This window comes from Bos taurus, chromosome 6 (genome assembly GCF_002263795.3).
Source record: "Bos taurus isolate L1 Dominette 01449 registration number 42190680 breed Hereford chromosome 6, ARS-UCD2.0, whole genome shotgun sequence".
Classification (NCBI taxonomy): Eukaryota; Metazoa; Chordata; class Mammalia; order Artiodactyla; family Bovidae; genus Bos; species Bos taurus.
In genome coordinates, this window is record NC_037333.1 from 44923928 (window position 1) to 44937166 (window position 13239).

Here is a 13239-nt window from a genome sequence, read left to right on the forward strand (position 1 = left end):
CTGGGAATGACTGAGGTGAGGCAGAAGCTGTGATCATTGAAGAAGAGGTAGTTGAGAACCAAAAGCCAGGACATTGTTGCTCTTGAAATCACCAAAAATGATGATGAGTAGTGTTGGAAGGCATGAATGAGCCAGTGCATGCGTGTGTGCTGAGTCGCTTCAGTTGTGTCAGACTCTTTGCGACCATATGGACTGTAGCCTGCCAGGCTTCTCTCTTTCTGGGATTTTCCAGGCAAAAATACTGGAATGGGTTGCCATTTCCTTCTCTAGGGAATCTTCCCCACCCAGGGATCATACCTGAGTCTTCTGCTTGGCAGGTAGATTCTTTACTGCTGAGCTGTCTGGGAAGCTGTATTCCTTTCTAAAACATAAGTCTCTTGTTGACATAAAAGTTAGGAAAATGTGTAGAGTACAGGGTTAAATTAGACCTTGTTTCACTCATTTCTTTGAAAATACCTTAAGTTCATTCAGACACTCTTGACTTTGAATTTTTTCTGATGGCTAAATATTATACTTGGTACAATTTAAAAAAAAATTTATAGTGGGGTTTAGATTTATTTTATTTTTGGAAATGGATGTTTTTATTATCTGCCATTATATCTGTTTTGTGTTAGGTTTTACTTCATCGACTTGCAAGTTTTCATCGAGTTTGGAGTTTTCCACCAAATGAAAATACAGGAAAGGAAGTGACCTGTCTCGCTTGGAGACCAGATGGCAAACGTAATGACAGTATTATAAAATATATGTTTTTGTTTTTCAGAAAGAGTATTCTGTAAAAAGAACTTATAGAAAGAATTTATTTTTCTTACAGTGTACTAGAATTCTAAATACTGATTTGGGAATTTTGTTTTTTCAGATGCTTTATAGTATTTTCATGGAACTCAGATTAATTCTGCCATCTTGTTTCATGGCAGAGATATCTCTAAAATGAAATCTGACTTCTTGGCAAAGATAAGTCTAACAGGAAGTTTTATGAGAATATACAGGGTACTTTGGTTTTGTTCTTTTGCTGTCTTGTTCTGTACTATTTTCCCAGAGCTTCATTTGCCACTTACTAGTCAGTTCAGGGAGAAGGCAATGGCAACCCACTCCAGTACTCTTGCCTGGAAAATCCCATGGATGAAGGAGCCTGGTGGGCTGCAGTCAATGGGGTCGCAAGGAGTCGGACACGACTGAGCAACTTGACTTTCACTTTCATGCACTGGAGAAGGAAATGGCAACCCACTCCTGTGTTCTTGCCTGGATAATCCCTGGGACAGGGGAGCCTGGTGGGCTGCCGTCTATGGGGTCGCACAGAGTCGGACACGACTGAAGCGACTTAGCAGCAGCTGCAGCAGCAGTCAGTTCAGAGCCACCATGGCCTTTTCTTCCCAAAATGTGTTTTAGCATTAAATGGGTGTTTCGTAAATATTCCCTCTGCACAATTGTTTACCTCACCTGAAGGACTGTCAGTTTTGACCCCCTTCCTTCAATTTCCATGTGATCTTACTCCTGTTGGTACCCTGCATGTTGTAGCTTATCATGCTACTGCTCTGAGGACTGAACTCTCCTCTTCCATGTGTTGTTACACTGACAGTCATTTGAGCTGCTGTATATATCGGGTCAGCACAGGAAAATGCTGCAAGTCATCTGTATCATTGGTGCCTAAAAAAAAACAAATTGTTTTTGTAAAATGATATGTATTCCTCCTTGTTGCCTCCTTTTTTCCCTAGATAAATATAAGTATGTAAAAATGCCCTGAAAGCCTGTCACTCTACAGATAACAGCTATTTTGGTCTATATTCATTTTGCTCAGTTCTTGTTTCTTCTACTGGAAAAAAAAAATAAGTATGTGCAAAATTAGAGAACTTGTGTAAGTAGTATTTTGAGATCTTGCTCTCTTCATCCAAAAACATCAGGATCTCAAAAATCATGAAAGTCAGTGTGTGTGAAAATGTATTTAAGTAAGTGATATTTTTATCATTAAAAAATGTCTTCTGTTTTTGGACAGTAAAATAGGGCTTAGCTTGGTAATGATTATTTCAAGATTGCTTTAAATTGTTTTAAAGAAGAGGAGACTTAGATTGCCTCTCATCTCACAGAGTTGTGTGTATTGGTATACAGTGAAACACACAGCCTTCTGTCTAGACGTTCTTCAATTTTATATGTTAGGAAGACATTAAAGACTTCTGTAGAGAAACGATACTAGATGATTCAGCCACAGTGAAAGGAAGAAGACCCATCAGTATTTGATATCCCTGTTCAATAAGGGTTAGAAATTAAAAAGAGGAATAAAAAACCTTCCCAGGAACCAAGCAGACGGAATCACTTTGTAACTTTCAGGTGGTGACTGGTATGTCTTGGTGATACAATATTATTGTTTATATGTTGATGTCTGTCTGTGTTTTCTGCTTGGCATCAAGGTTCCAGTCTAGAGGCTCTGAAATGTAAGATGTTCAGAACAGTACACAAGACAGGAGTAGGTTGCTCACAAAAGTCTGAGCATTTGAAAGTGTTGATACCAGCGTAACTGTATGCAAAGATACCTTTCAGTTTTTTACTTATTTAAAGGAAGGATTTAAGGGTTAAATCATTTCTATGATTATGATATACTTAAAATAGTAAAATTGGGCAAGAAATGAAATACCCATTTTTCTCTTAAAATTACACTGACTTATTCTGATTATTTCTTCTTGTTTTAGTTTTGGCCTTTGCTCTTGCTGATACCAAGAAAATTGTGTTGTGTGATGTAGAAAAACCTGAAAGCTTGCACTCTTTTCCTGTGGAGGCCCCAGTTTCTTGTATGCATTGGATGGAAGTGACTGTTGAGAGCAGGTAGAGTGATAAAGAAAAACCCCAGTGGTCCCAGTAGGATGTTCATGAAATTTTCATTTTTTAAATGAAAAAGTGGAAACTTAGGTGTATCTGAGTATTGAGTATGTGTATTTGCTTTTAACCTTTTGTCTTAAGCTTATCAAGATGAATTTTTTTAATGTTTGCTAGATTTCTTTCTCTTCTGGAAAAAAATCTGTTTTATTATTGGAGCAGCAATGCCTGAATGGCCAAGATTTTTCTTCTTGGTTATTTTTAAAAGTTTATATCAATGACTTATAGTTTCAAGTAATATTAGTTAATATTGCTGATTAGTGAATTAAGGTTCTGTTTTTCTATTCACCATATATTTCATCCTGGAACTTTGTGTTTCTGTGTCTGAGTAAATGTTCTTCGACGATGAAAAGTGCTGAATTGAGCATTTTGTTTTGATATTGAATGAGTTCTTTTTGTTTTTGTGGTCCCTATAGGTTCCTTATTTTGTGCAAATAGTTTTGCCTTAGTCTGTGAAATCAAGGACTCTGCCACGTTTGCAGTAAAGATAGCCTAAAGGGTCAGTAGGCTTAGTGAGTACTGAACATGAAAGTTGTTTTGGTTTTTTTTTGAGGAAATAAGATCATTTTCTTCTTGTTAGCTTTTCTGTTCTAATTAGGTTTTAAGTTAATATCAAATGAATTTGTAAATCCTGATTATTAATTCACAAATTTCCTCAGGAGGGGCTTGTAAAAATATTAGATAATAAGGTCTAGCCTGGGGTTTAAAATGCACTGTAGATAAAACAAGGATCAATCCATCATCAAATAATAAAGGTTGCAAGTGGTCATGTGAATTTATAGAGGAACAGAGTATACCATGTAATTTCTGTCCCAGTCCAGTTACCTGCTAAGTGTATTCCTAACACACTTTCTGTTAAGAGTTCAGAAATGTTATATGGAGATTCCAGGGTCTTTCAGGACACCACTTTTCACCTTATTCATTTCCGTCTGTATTTGGAGGTAGGATTGAAAAAAATGGGAGGATAAATAAAACTGTTTCAAAATACTTGGTGTCATCTTATATACACCAACTGGATTGTTACGTCTCCAAATGTGTGTAAGTCATAGAACCCATCATTACATCATGTAATAACTGCAGTGTTCTTTAAAAGTACTCTTGGTACTCCTATGTTCAGTGTTGGTTTTTAGAGGAAAGATAAGGAATCATAAATTCTCAGTCCATATCTGGTACTGATACTGAATACATATGGATGCATTTCATATGCTGAGAAAATTGTTTATGTTCCTCTTAACATAAAGTGGGTAGGCTGATTTTTTTTCTTTCAGAAACAAAGTTCAAGATAAATGAAGAATTTCCAACTTTTCTATTTCTTGTGTGTGATTGTTAAATGCCATACACAGTTTTACCACTGTAAAAGTCACTATTTTATTTGGTAATGTGTCATATGTAAAATTGGGCCTTTAAAAATTAATATTTTTTAATGGAAAGAGAAGTAGAATCTTTGTTTTTATAATACTTATTTTTGTCTTATTTTCCCCTTTGTAGTGTTCTAACATCCTTTTATAATTCTGAGGATGAATCAAATCTTCTCTTACCTAAACTTCCTACATTGCCAAAAAAGTAAGTATCAGTTTAACTCATTAGAATTAACCTTACAGGTTTCTTTCTTTTACTTTTAATATTGACAATTTTCTCATGTGTTTTTAAAAAATGCATTTCTATTGAGAGTTTTTTACCCTAATCTGTTTGTTTTTTTTAGTTATAGCAATACCTCAAAAATATTTAGGTAAAGTATGCCTTTTTTGTTTTCAAGTAAAATAAATCTTTTATTATTTGAAGCATATAGTTGAAAGATAACCCAATTTATTTTTATATTTTAGTGAAGAAAATTCTGATGAAATTATTAAGCTTTTGGGAGATGTCAGGTAAATCTTGCAGACATCTTAAATAACAAGTTTTATTTTCTTAAATTTGATACTTTAGGCAGTTTTATACCAGAGTTCCAAAGATATTTTCTTTGTCATTTTATTTCATTGCTGACAAATAACCTCTGAACAATAAACAGACAATATCTATTATTCACTCATTTTTATTGTATGATATTTGTGTCAAGTTTAATATTATGGTATACTTTGATTTTTAAAAAGTAAAGGAGGATAGAAGTGCTTAAGTTTCTGAAATTTAAATTGAAATCTTCAGGTTCTTTAAGCCCACTTATTATGTTTAGCATCAGGGCCATGATAAAACTGATGGAACTTTATATTAACTGGAAAAGAGATGATTTTATTATTGAGGGTATATAAATACAATTGTTAAAATAATATATTCTTATTTTACTGTAAACTGAGGTTTTTTAGGCCGAATGAAATTTATGTTGTTCTTTAGGGGGGAAAAAAAGAACAAGCCCAATGTAATTGAAACTTGGTGAATTTATTTAGAGGTTCAGTCTCCCTGCTAGGCACCTTGAGTGTGCAGATTATATGAGGGCAGCAACAACTTGTATCTTGGTGTAAGAACTTGGTCCTCTCTGTTGTCCTCAGCTTATTGCATTATTTTTAATCAGGCTTAATATTCTTGTCCTTGGAGGAAGCTCTGGTTTTATTGAGCTTTATGCTTATGGAATGTTCAAAATTGCTCGAGTCACTGGGGTAAGTTTTTCTTTAAGATTCTTTATTTTTGCCTTAGAATGTAACAACTGACTGATTTATGGAAAAGAATAAAACATTACTTTTTTCCTCAGTTTCATGTCTTGGATTTACTTGTCCTTAAATGTTAAGAGGATAATTTTCTTACTAAGATAAAATAGTGATATGATGTCTCTGAAGATCAGAGGTTCTTAGTAGAATTAGTCAAAAAAATTTTTCTTAACTAAAAGATTGCTATGGTACACTTGATTATGATTTAATGTTTTTCTAGCCTTGCGTTTAAGAGCTACCATTTGTGATTGGAATGTGATGAAAGTCATTAGAAGCAATCTTAGGCTCAGTCTTGGTCTTCTCCATACCTTTTTCTTATTCTTACAGTTCCCTAAAAGGATGGAAAATGTTGCAGGCTCTGTGGGCTGTATTAGTTCTCCAGCACTTGGGTGCATTGTTAGGGTCTGTATCTGTGTCCTTGCAACTAAGTGGACACATGCCTTTATCTGCCACATACGTGGCAGGAGTTAACTGCTTTTTAGAGCTCTGAATTTTTGCTTCCTGTATTGTAAGCAGATGCAGTGTAGCAGTAACACTAAATATAATGGGGATTTGACTGTTTTACAGATTGTTGGTACTTGTCTTGCGTTATGTCTGTCAAGTGATTTGAAATCATTGTCAGTGGTCACAGAAGTTTCTGCCAGTGGTGCTTCAGAAGTTTCGTATTTTCAGGTGAGTATTTGAACCAGCAGAGAGTAAATATATATTTTTAAAGGTTTGATTTTTATTATCCATATCACTGGATTCTAATGGTCATTAAAACAAAAAATTGACTTGGAGCTTCTAAATCTTAGAGTGTTACTGGTGAATACCTTATTATTCCAATTGCTAAGCATAATTTTCATCAAAACAGTGTTTCGATGGTCTGTTAATGACCAATATTAACTTGTTGCTGTACCAGTTCATGTTTGTAACAAGTGTTTTCTTGGGATTTTGACCATAATAATAATAAAAGCTAATATTTATTAATTATTTAATGTGTGCCCAGTACTGAGTAATTCAGTATAATTTTATGTGAATCCTCACAGTAACCTAATAGATAGGTACTGTTATTATCCCCATTTTGTAGTTGAGTAAATGGCACGCAGAGGAACTGTAACTGGCTTGGTAAGGACTTGAAGGTGATGCTGGGCAGTCTGGCTCCAGAGCTGGGGCTCTTAACTAACACATCGCCTCTTGTGTGAGATGCCTACTGAAAGCCGGGGAAAACCTTTTCATTGTGTGCTGTTTGTGTCATAGACTGTGGAAACTGGGCTCCTACAGAGTATTTAGATGGTAGCTTTGCCTTCAAGAAAATCTTCCCGAAAATTTCATCTCAAATAACCGAGCCACTTAATCTAAGTATGTGTGAACTCTTAAACAAAAGTAGGACGAAAAGATGCAGGATGTGAGGCAAATGAGGCCTTAGAGTTTCATTGTGCTCACAACAGCAGAGAGCTCTTGACTTCCTGCTGTTTGCTGGAACAGTTGTTCATGGTTGCTCTTCATCTTAAGGGTCTGTGAAAATACGATTTCCTGAATTGTGTTTGGTGCTATAGTAAAACAGTTCACTCTTTATGTGGAAATTGTAAGAGATGATTTTAATAACAACTCTATTGTGATAATTCATGTACCTCTGTAATAGATAACTTGTATTTATTAGTAGCTATAATTCCTTAAAAATTTTTTAGATATTTGTGATCATTTTAAAAGTCTCTCATAATAGTGGTATAAATTAGATTATTACATTTATTCTAAGTAGAGAGTACTGCTAACTTAGAGGGGGTAATCTGTACATAGTTAGACGCTGCAGATGAGAGAATCCTAAAATTATATTCTGTTATTTTTTAATTTGTTATACTGAAAAGGAGCAAAATTCTGAGGTAGTCTTTCTGATACATAGTTATACCTTGACTCTTCCTTAAAAGTAGTAAATATATCTGTTTGTGACTCACTTTAGTATTTTGATTTGACAGCTTGAAACCAATCTATTGTACTCTTTCTTACCTGAAGTAACTCGAATGGCCAGAAAGTTTACTCACATTTCAGCTCTTTTACAGGTATTTATTTATAGCTTGTTTTATGTGACTGTTTACTATAAGTTTCTAATGTTGTATAAATAAAAAACTTGAAAATCTTACTTTTTAAAGCCAACTATACATGGCAGAGGTGTCTAGTCTGATAGATAAGCTTATAATGTCCACTGAAACAAGAAAAAGAAATTTAATTGAAAATCTATTCCAACCCATCTCTATATCTCCAAAAGAAAAGAAAAAAGTAGTTTAAATCTTTTTAAACATTCTCATAAATAAGATACTTTGTAATTTTAAAAGTTTCTTTGCAAATCAAATATTATGGAAAATATTCATTCTAACAGCTTTTGAATATAATAAATACCCCCAATTAGCAGGTGATTAGTGTTTTAGTTAGTTGACTGGGCCAGGCCCAGCTGAAGGTTCTGTTGTTCTGGGCTAGGTTCAGCTATTCAGGCTGGGCTTGGTCGTACAGCAGTGGTCAGCTGGCTGGTCCAAGTATCTCTTAGCCATGATGGCTTTATCTGAACTCCACACTCCCCATTTCCCAACAGGCTAGATCAGGCTTGTTGGGTAAGTGGTGTCGACAGCGGGAGTGTCAGGAGTGTAAGTGGAAGCTTGCAAAGCCTTCTGGAGCCTTGGACTCAGTGACATTCGTGCTACTTGTCACACTGAGACACACGGCCAGCCCAAATCGACAGACTAGAGAAACTGACTATACACCCAGATAGAGGAGCTACAAAGCGCTGTGACCTTCTTTCTTCAGTCTGCCACAGTCACTAGTGTACTTCGTGTCAAAGATTTCTAGAGATCAGTATCTTTTTAAAAGGATACTGTTTGAAGATTGAATAGTTGACCAATCAGCATTTTAACAGTTAATGTACATAAAACACATCGTATATGTAAAAAGTTGAAAAATATCTATTTTACCAGATAAAAACTTAATTTGAGAATGTTTGGTAGTTAAATAAAAACTTAATTTGAGAATGTTTGATAGTTAAATGGTTATCAAGTGTGAGCCATGGTCTCTTCTTTCTCAGGCTTAACTGAGTTAAAAGTGGTTTACAGTAAATCCTGGATTTCTTTGAGACAATTGGCAGTAAGAAGCATGTATTATTTAGTTAGCATATTGACTTAAATATTTTTTGCTACTTTAATACTTTTTCTTTTTGCTAATAGTATATAAATTTGTCACTGACGTGTATGTGTGAAGCCTGGGAAGAAATACTGATGCAGATGGATTCTCGTCTTACCAAGTTTGTGCAGGTGATGTAACTGGAGTTTCCCATGGAAGGTGTTTAGAGTGTATGATGTCCTTACTCAGTTCATGAGGGACATGAGAAAAATCGGTCTGATTTGTTCAAGGCTCAGATCATGATTTCTTTGAGATGGCTTATCTAACCTCAGACTCTTGTCTCAGAGAGAGATAATGCCAGTCCTTCCCATTGGAAAAACTTAGGTGGGGACAGGATTGTGAAGTGGAGCTAATAGGATGTGGCGATTAAGGACAGTTGTTGGAAGAGCTGACTGGCTGTTTCCTCATAACTGCTATTCAGATAATCAGTTTAAATATGGATTTGAGAGAAGGTTAAAGGTAAGAAAGGGAGTCATGTTCCTGTGATTTTGAATAAATAATGCTTATTTAAAAACACTTATCATGAGTTTATCCATCTTTCTCTAGGAAAAGAACACAACCACATCAGTGCAAGATGAATTCATGGACTTGTTGTTGTGGGGGAAAGCAAGGTAATAAACTTACATTAGATACTCTTGCTTTACCTTCTCTTTTTAAAGTAATTTATTTCAAAAGCAGTTCATTGTAAAAAAAAATAGAAAATTCTGATGCACAAAAAGCAAAGAATAGTATGTATCTTTCTAGGCTTTTTTATTCACGTATTTATTTTCTATGTAAATGTAATCATTTTACGTGTATGTACCATGTGTACATATATCTGTACTTTTTAAATGTATAAATTAAAAATTTTTATGTAGCTAAATCACTCTTTTCCTTTATTGTATTTACTTTAGCATTATTCTTAAAAAGATCTTTCCCATATTAAGCAGTCAAAGATCTTTATTTTCATCCAGAGATTTTTTTGGTGGTTTATGATTTTATTCCATTTAAATGTTCCAGATATGATTTATTTGGTTGTATGTTGTGAAAGACATAACAACTTATTTTTTTCTAAGTGTCTAGATAATTGCCCAGTATAACTTAATGAGTAGTACATCTTCTCCTTACTGACGTGAATTACCATTTTAGTGTATAGCACATTTCTCGTGTCTATTTCAGTCTTTTGTGGACTTTAATATTTCCTGTTTTTGTCTGTTTCTCTGAGTACAACAAAGTCTTAATTGTTGTTGGGTTATTTCTTTTTATTTGTTTAAAATCTTTGTTTAAATTTGTACTTTGAAATTAAATGTTTTAAGTGATGCATTCAGATTTTAAATAGAGAAGACTAAAAATACTTTCTTTTTCATTCTAGTGCTGAACTTCAGACCCTCTTAATGAACCAGTTAACAGTAAAGGTGTGGTTATCTTTGTATTTTACTGGCTATGAACATAGTCTTAATTTTTTTAGAATGGCATATAGTATCTTGTATGCTAAATGTTATATTTTTTTCTATTAATCAGGGCTTAAAGAAGCTTGGCCAGTCTATAGAGTCGTCATATTCCAGTATACAAAAACTGGTTATAAGTCACTTACAGAGGTATGAAGATGACGTAGAATCTTTTGGTGTTGCATCCGCACGTACTTAGCGTTGGTTTCTTTCTTAGCCTTCTTTTCATCATCTGGCATTCTCTGTTTGAGTGTCTTCTAGATGAAATTTTTGCCTTAGCATTTGAGGGGAATCTTAGAGTGCCCAAGATTTAAAGAATTGATAATAGTGACTGCTCTGTGAAATAACTTTCCAACATCTTTCCACCACCCTAGGCCCTATCTGGGCTTTTTTCTCCCCCAGACAACCATGAGTTATGTCTTGAATAGGGCATATACCCTTTTTTGAGCAGTGAAATTAAGTTTGTTTGTATATCATTTTATATGTTATGTAAAAGCATGTTATATATTTTTGCATTTAAGTCCTTGGCAAGGTGTTGGTTGTGATTATCCTCATTTTCATAAGAAGAAACTGAAGTTCAGAAAGGGCATATGGCTGCTCCAAAGTTATTACGTGTCAGAGCCAAGACTGTTCTAGATCCTCAAGTCTCATGCCATTTCTAAACACCGCCACCTCAGTGAGGCGGCTTGCAGGTTGATGTTCAGTGTTTGACTTAGATTTTGATAGATTTCTTTTGCTGAGACCCCTGGCCCTATCCCTCTTTGAGCTGAGGGGTAGGGCTGTCTGTAGGGCTGTCGGCCTGCTCTCCAGTCCACACTGTGTCCCTCAGATGTGTTCTCCACAGTGGATCTGATCATGTTACTCTTATTAAAACTTCCAGTGCCTTCCCATTTCTTAGCACCCATGTCCTTGGTGGCCTTCTCAAACTTGGCATTTTTGTCTCCTACCTGGGGCTTTTGTACGTCTCTTGTGCTTTTTGGAACACTCCCGCTGTGTTCTTCACTTATATTTTCCAGCTCTCAGCTCAGATGTTCAGGGAATCCTTCTCTAATTCCCAGACTAGTTCAGGTTCTTCTCTTTCACCTATACCTGGTGTGTTTTCCTCTAAGGCATTTATGTAGTTGAAATGGTCTGATTATGAAATTATGAAACTGTCTGATTATGTGGTTATGACTCTCTCCCCCATTAGACTATCAGTGTTATAAGGACCCTTTCGTTTTGTTTACCATGAAGTCCCCATAGTGCCTGACCTGAAGTTGGGGCTTAATAAATATTTGCTCAGTGTTAAATACATAGCTGTTCGGTGAACAAGATGACCATATGACTATCTTAACAGTGCCAGGACCAACTGTGGGACATAATTTGATCTTATAAAGTTTAATCATGTGGCCAATTCATCTCACTAGTCATGACAACCAAATGATTCTGCTACAGTTTTCTGAAATAATTTTGAGAGCTAATAGTCTCTCATAGAAAGAAAATTAAAGTTACTTTCAGTTTTTATTTCTGAAAACTTAGAAATATTCAAGCAAGATGGTAGGTGCCTGCCACCATGATGACGGTGATGATACTAATTTATTTCTGCTCTGTTTTTGATAGTGGCTCAGAGTCTTTATTATACCATTTGAGTGAACTGAAAGGAATGGCTTCATGGAAGCAAAAATATGAACCTCTTGGACTAGACGCTGCAGGAATTGAAGGTGGTAATTTTATTTCTCAATAGAATGCTTTAAACTCACTTTACTTATTGGACAAATGATATTATTTATTTACTTCTTTTCAGATGCTATTACTGCAGTAGGTTCTTTCATTCTCAAGGCAAATGAACTTCTTCAGTAAGTATTGGGGATACTTGAATATTGAAATCATTGACTTGAGAATATTTCACTTTTTGTAATTGAGAACCTAGCAAATTGTTGTGATTTTCTTAAAATGAGATTTTAAGTTCTTATGAAAATTGCATGTTTATAGGATTAAAACAAACCAATAGCACAGTGATTGTAAAAATTCGCATGGTATTTTCCTATCTCACCCATCCTCACCTCAGGTCCTCTCTTCAGAGGGAATCCTTTAAACTCTTATAACTGTTTCTGGTTTTAGTTCTCTAGGTTACTTCCATATTTCTAAATTGTATGACTGTACTGCATTTCTTTTATTTATCAGTTTTTTGAAATTGTTCCTTTGTTTCTGTTTGTTTTTCCTAGACTCTCTTTGCTTTCTTTTTTCCTTGCACTGTCTCTCTTTACCACATTTTTAGGTTTTCTCCCTGTCTCAAGGGTAGCATCACATCCCTGGAGTTCCCCTCTGTCCCTGGTGCCTCCTCTGTTAGCCTCCCACCTCACAACACCCGCAGCACCACCACCCCGCACCAATCTGTCCATTGGTTCCGACTCTTGTGCCAGCTACCACCCAGGCTTTTTCTTCATTGCTTTCATGGGTTAGATCCTTACTTTCAGGATCTCCTCTGTTTCTTGGTTCATTTAATCACTTTGTGGAAAATGTCCTCCAATAACTTAGAAAACAGATGTGTAAGGGTAAGCTTTCTGTGTCCTTTTGTGTCTTTTCTCCTCCTGCCACACTTAATTGACGGTTTTGACTGGGTATGGATTATGAAGGGAGATTTATGTTCTCCGAGAGCTTTGAAAACATTGCTCTGTTGTGTTCTGACCTGTTTGTTGCTGATGGCAGGTCTGGTGCTTCTAATTCTCATTCTTTTGTATGCTGTTTTTTTTTTTCTTATCTTGAAAACTTTATTCTTCATCCTTGATACATTGAAATTTCACAGTAGTATTTTAAATGTGGGCCTTTCTATATATTGTACTGATAATTAAAAAAAACGCTATTTTTAAGCTGAATTCTGTTGTATTACTATTTTAATAATTTCCTCTTCTCCCCCACTTTCTAAAACTAGATTTTTGTTCTAGAAATCTAGTTGGTCATATTAGACTTCGTGGATTGACCCTCTATGTCTTTTATTTTTACTCACATTTTTTAAATAGCTTTGTCTTTACTGTTTCTTATGAAGTTTTCTTGACTTGATTATCCAGCCCTATCATTCATCATATACATTTATTGTGCGTTTTTAACTATGTTTTAAACACTATTCTAGATGAGAGTATAGTAGTGAACAAAACTGATAAAAATCTTACCTTCATAGGTAC

General features: G+C 35.1%; 1 protein-coding gene across 1 annotated transcript in view; it reads left to right on the top strand.

Moving 5' to 3' along the window:
* Positions 1-13239, top strand: part of ANAPC4 (anaphase promoting complex subunit 4) — a 33114-nt gene that overhangs the window by 1992 nt on the left and 17883 nt on the right. The window contains exons 2-15 of the mRNA NM_001192378.1: positions 615-720; positions 2682-2814; positions 4354-4428; positions 4568-4594; positions 4689-4733; positions 5372-5456; positions 6072-6176; positions 7460-7543; positions 8696-8782; positions 9198-9262; positions 10003-10045; positions 10152-10228; positions 11678-11778; positions 11862-11913. Of these exons, the coding sequence (NP_001179307.1) occupies positions 615-720; positions 2682-2814; positions 4354-4428; positions 4568-4594; positions 4689-4733; positions 5372-5456; positions 6072-6176; positions 7460-7543; positions 8696-8782; positions 9198-9262; positions 10003-10045; positions 10152-10228; positions 11678-11778; positions 11862-11913 (1085 nt within the window). The remainder of the gene's footprint in view (positions 1-614; positions 721-2681; positions 2815-4353; positions 4429-4567; positions 4595-4688; positions 4734-5371; positions 5457-6071; positions 6177-7459; positions 7544-8695; positions 8783-9197; positions 9263-10002; positions 10046-10151; positions 10229-11677; positions 11779-11861; positions 11914-13239) is intronic.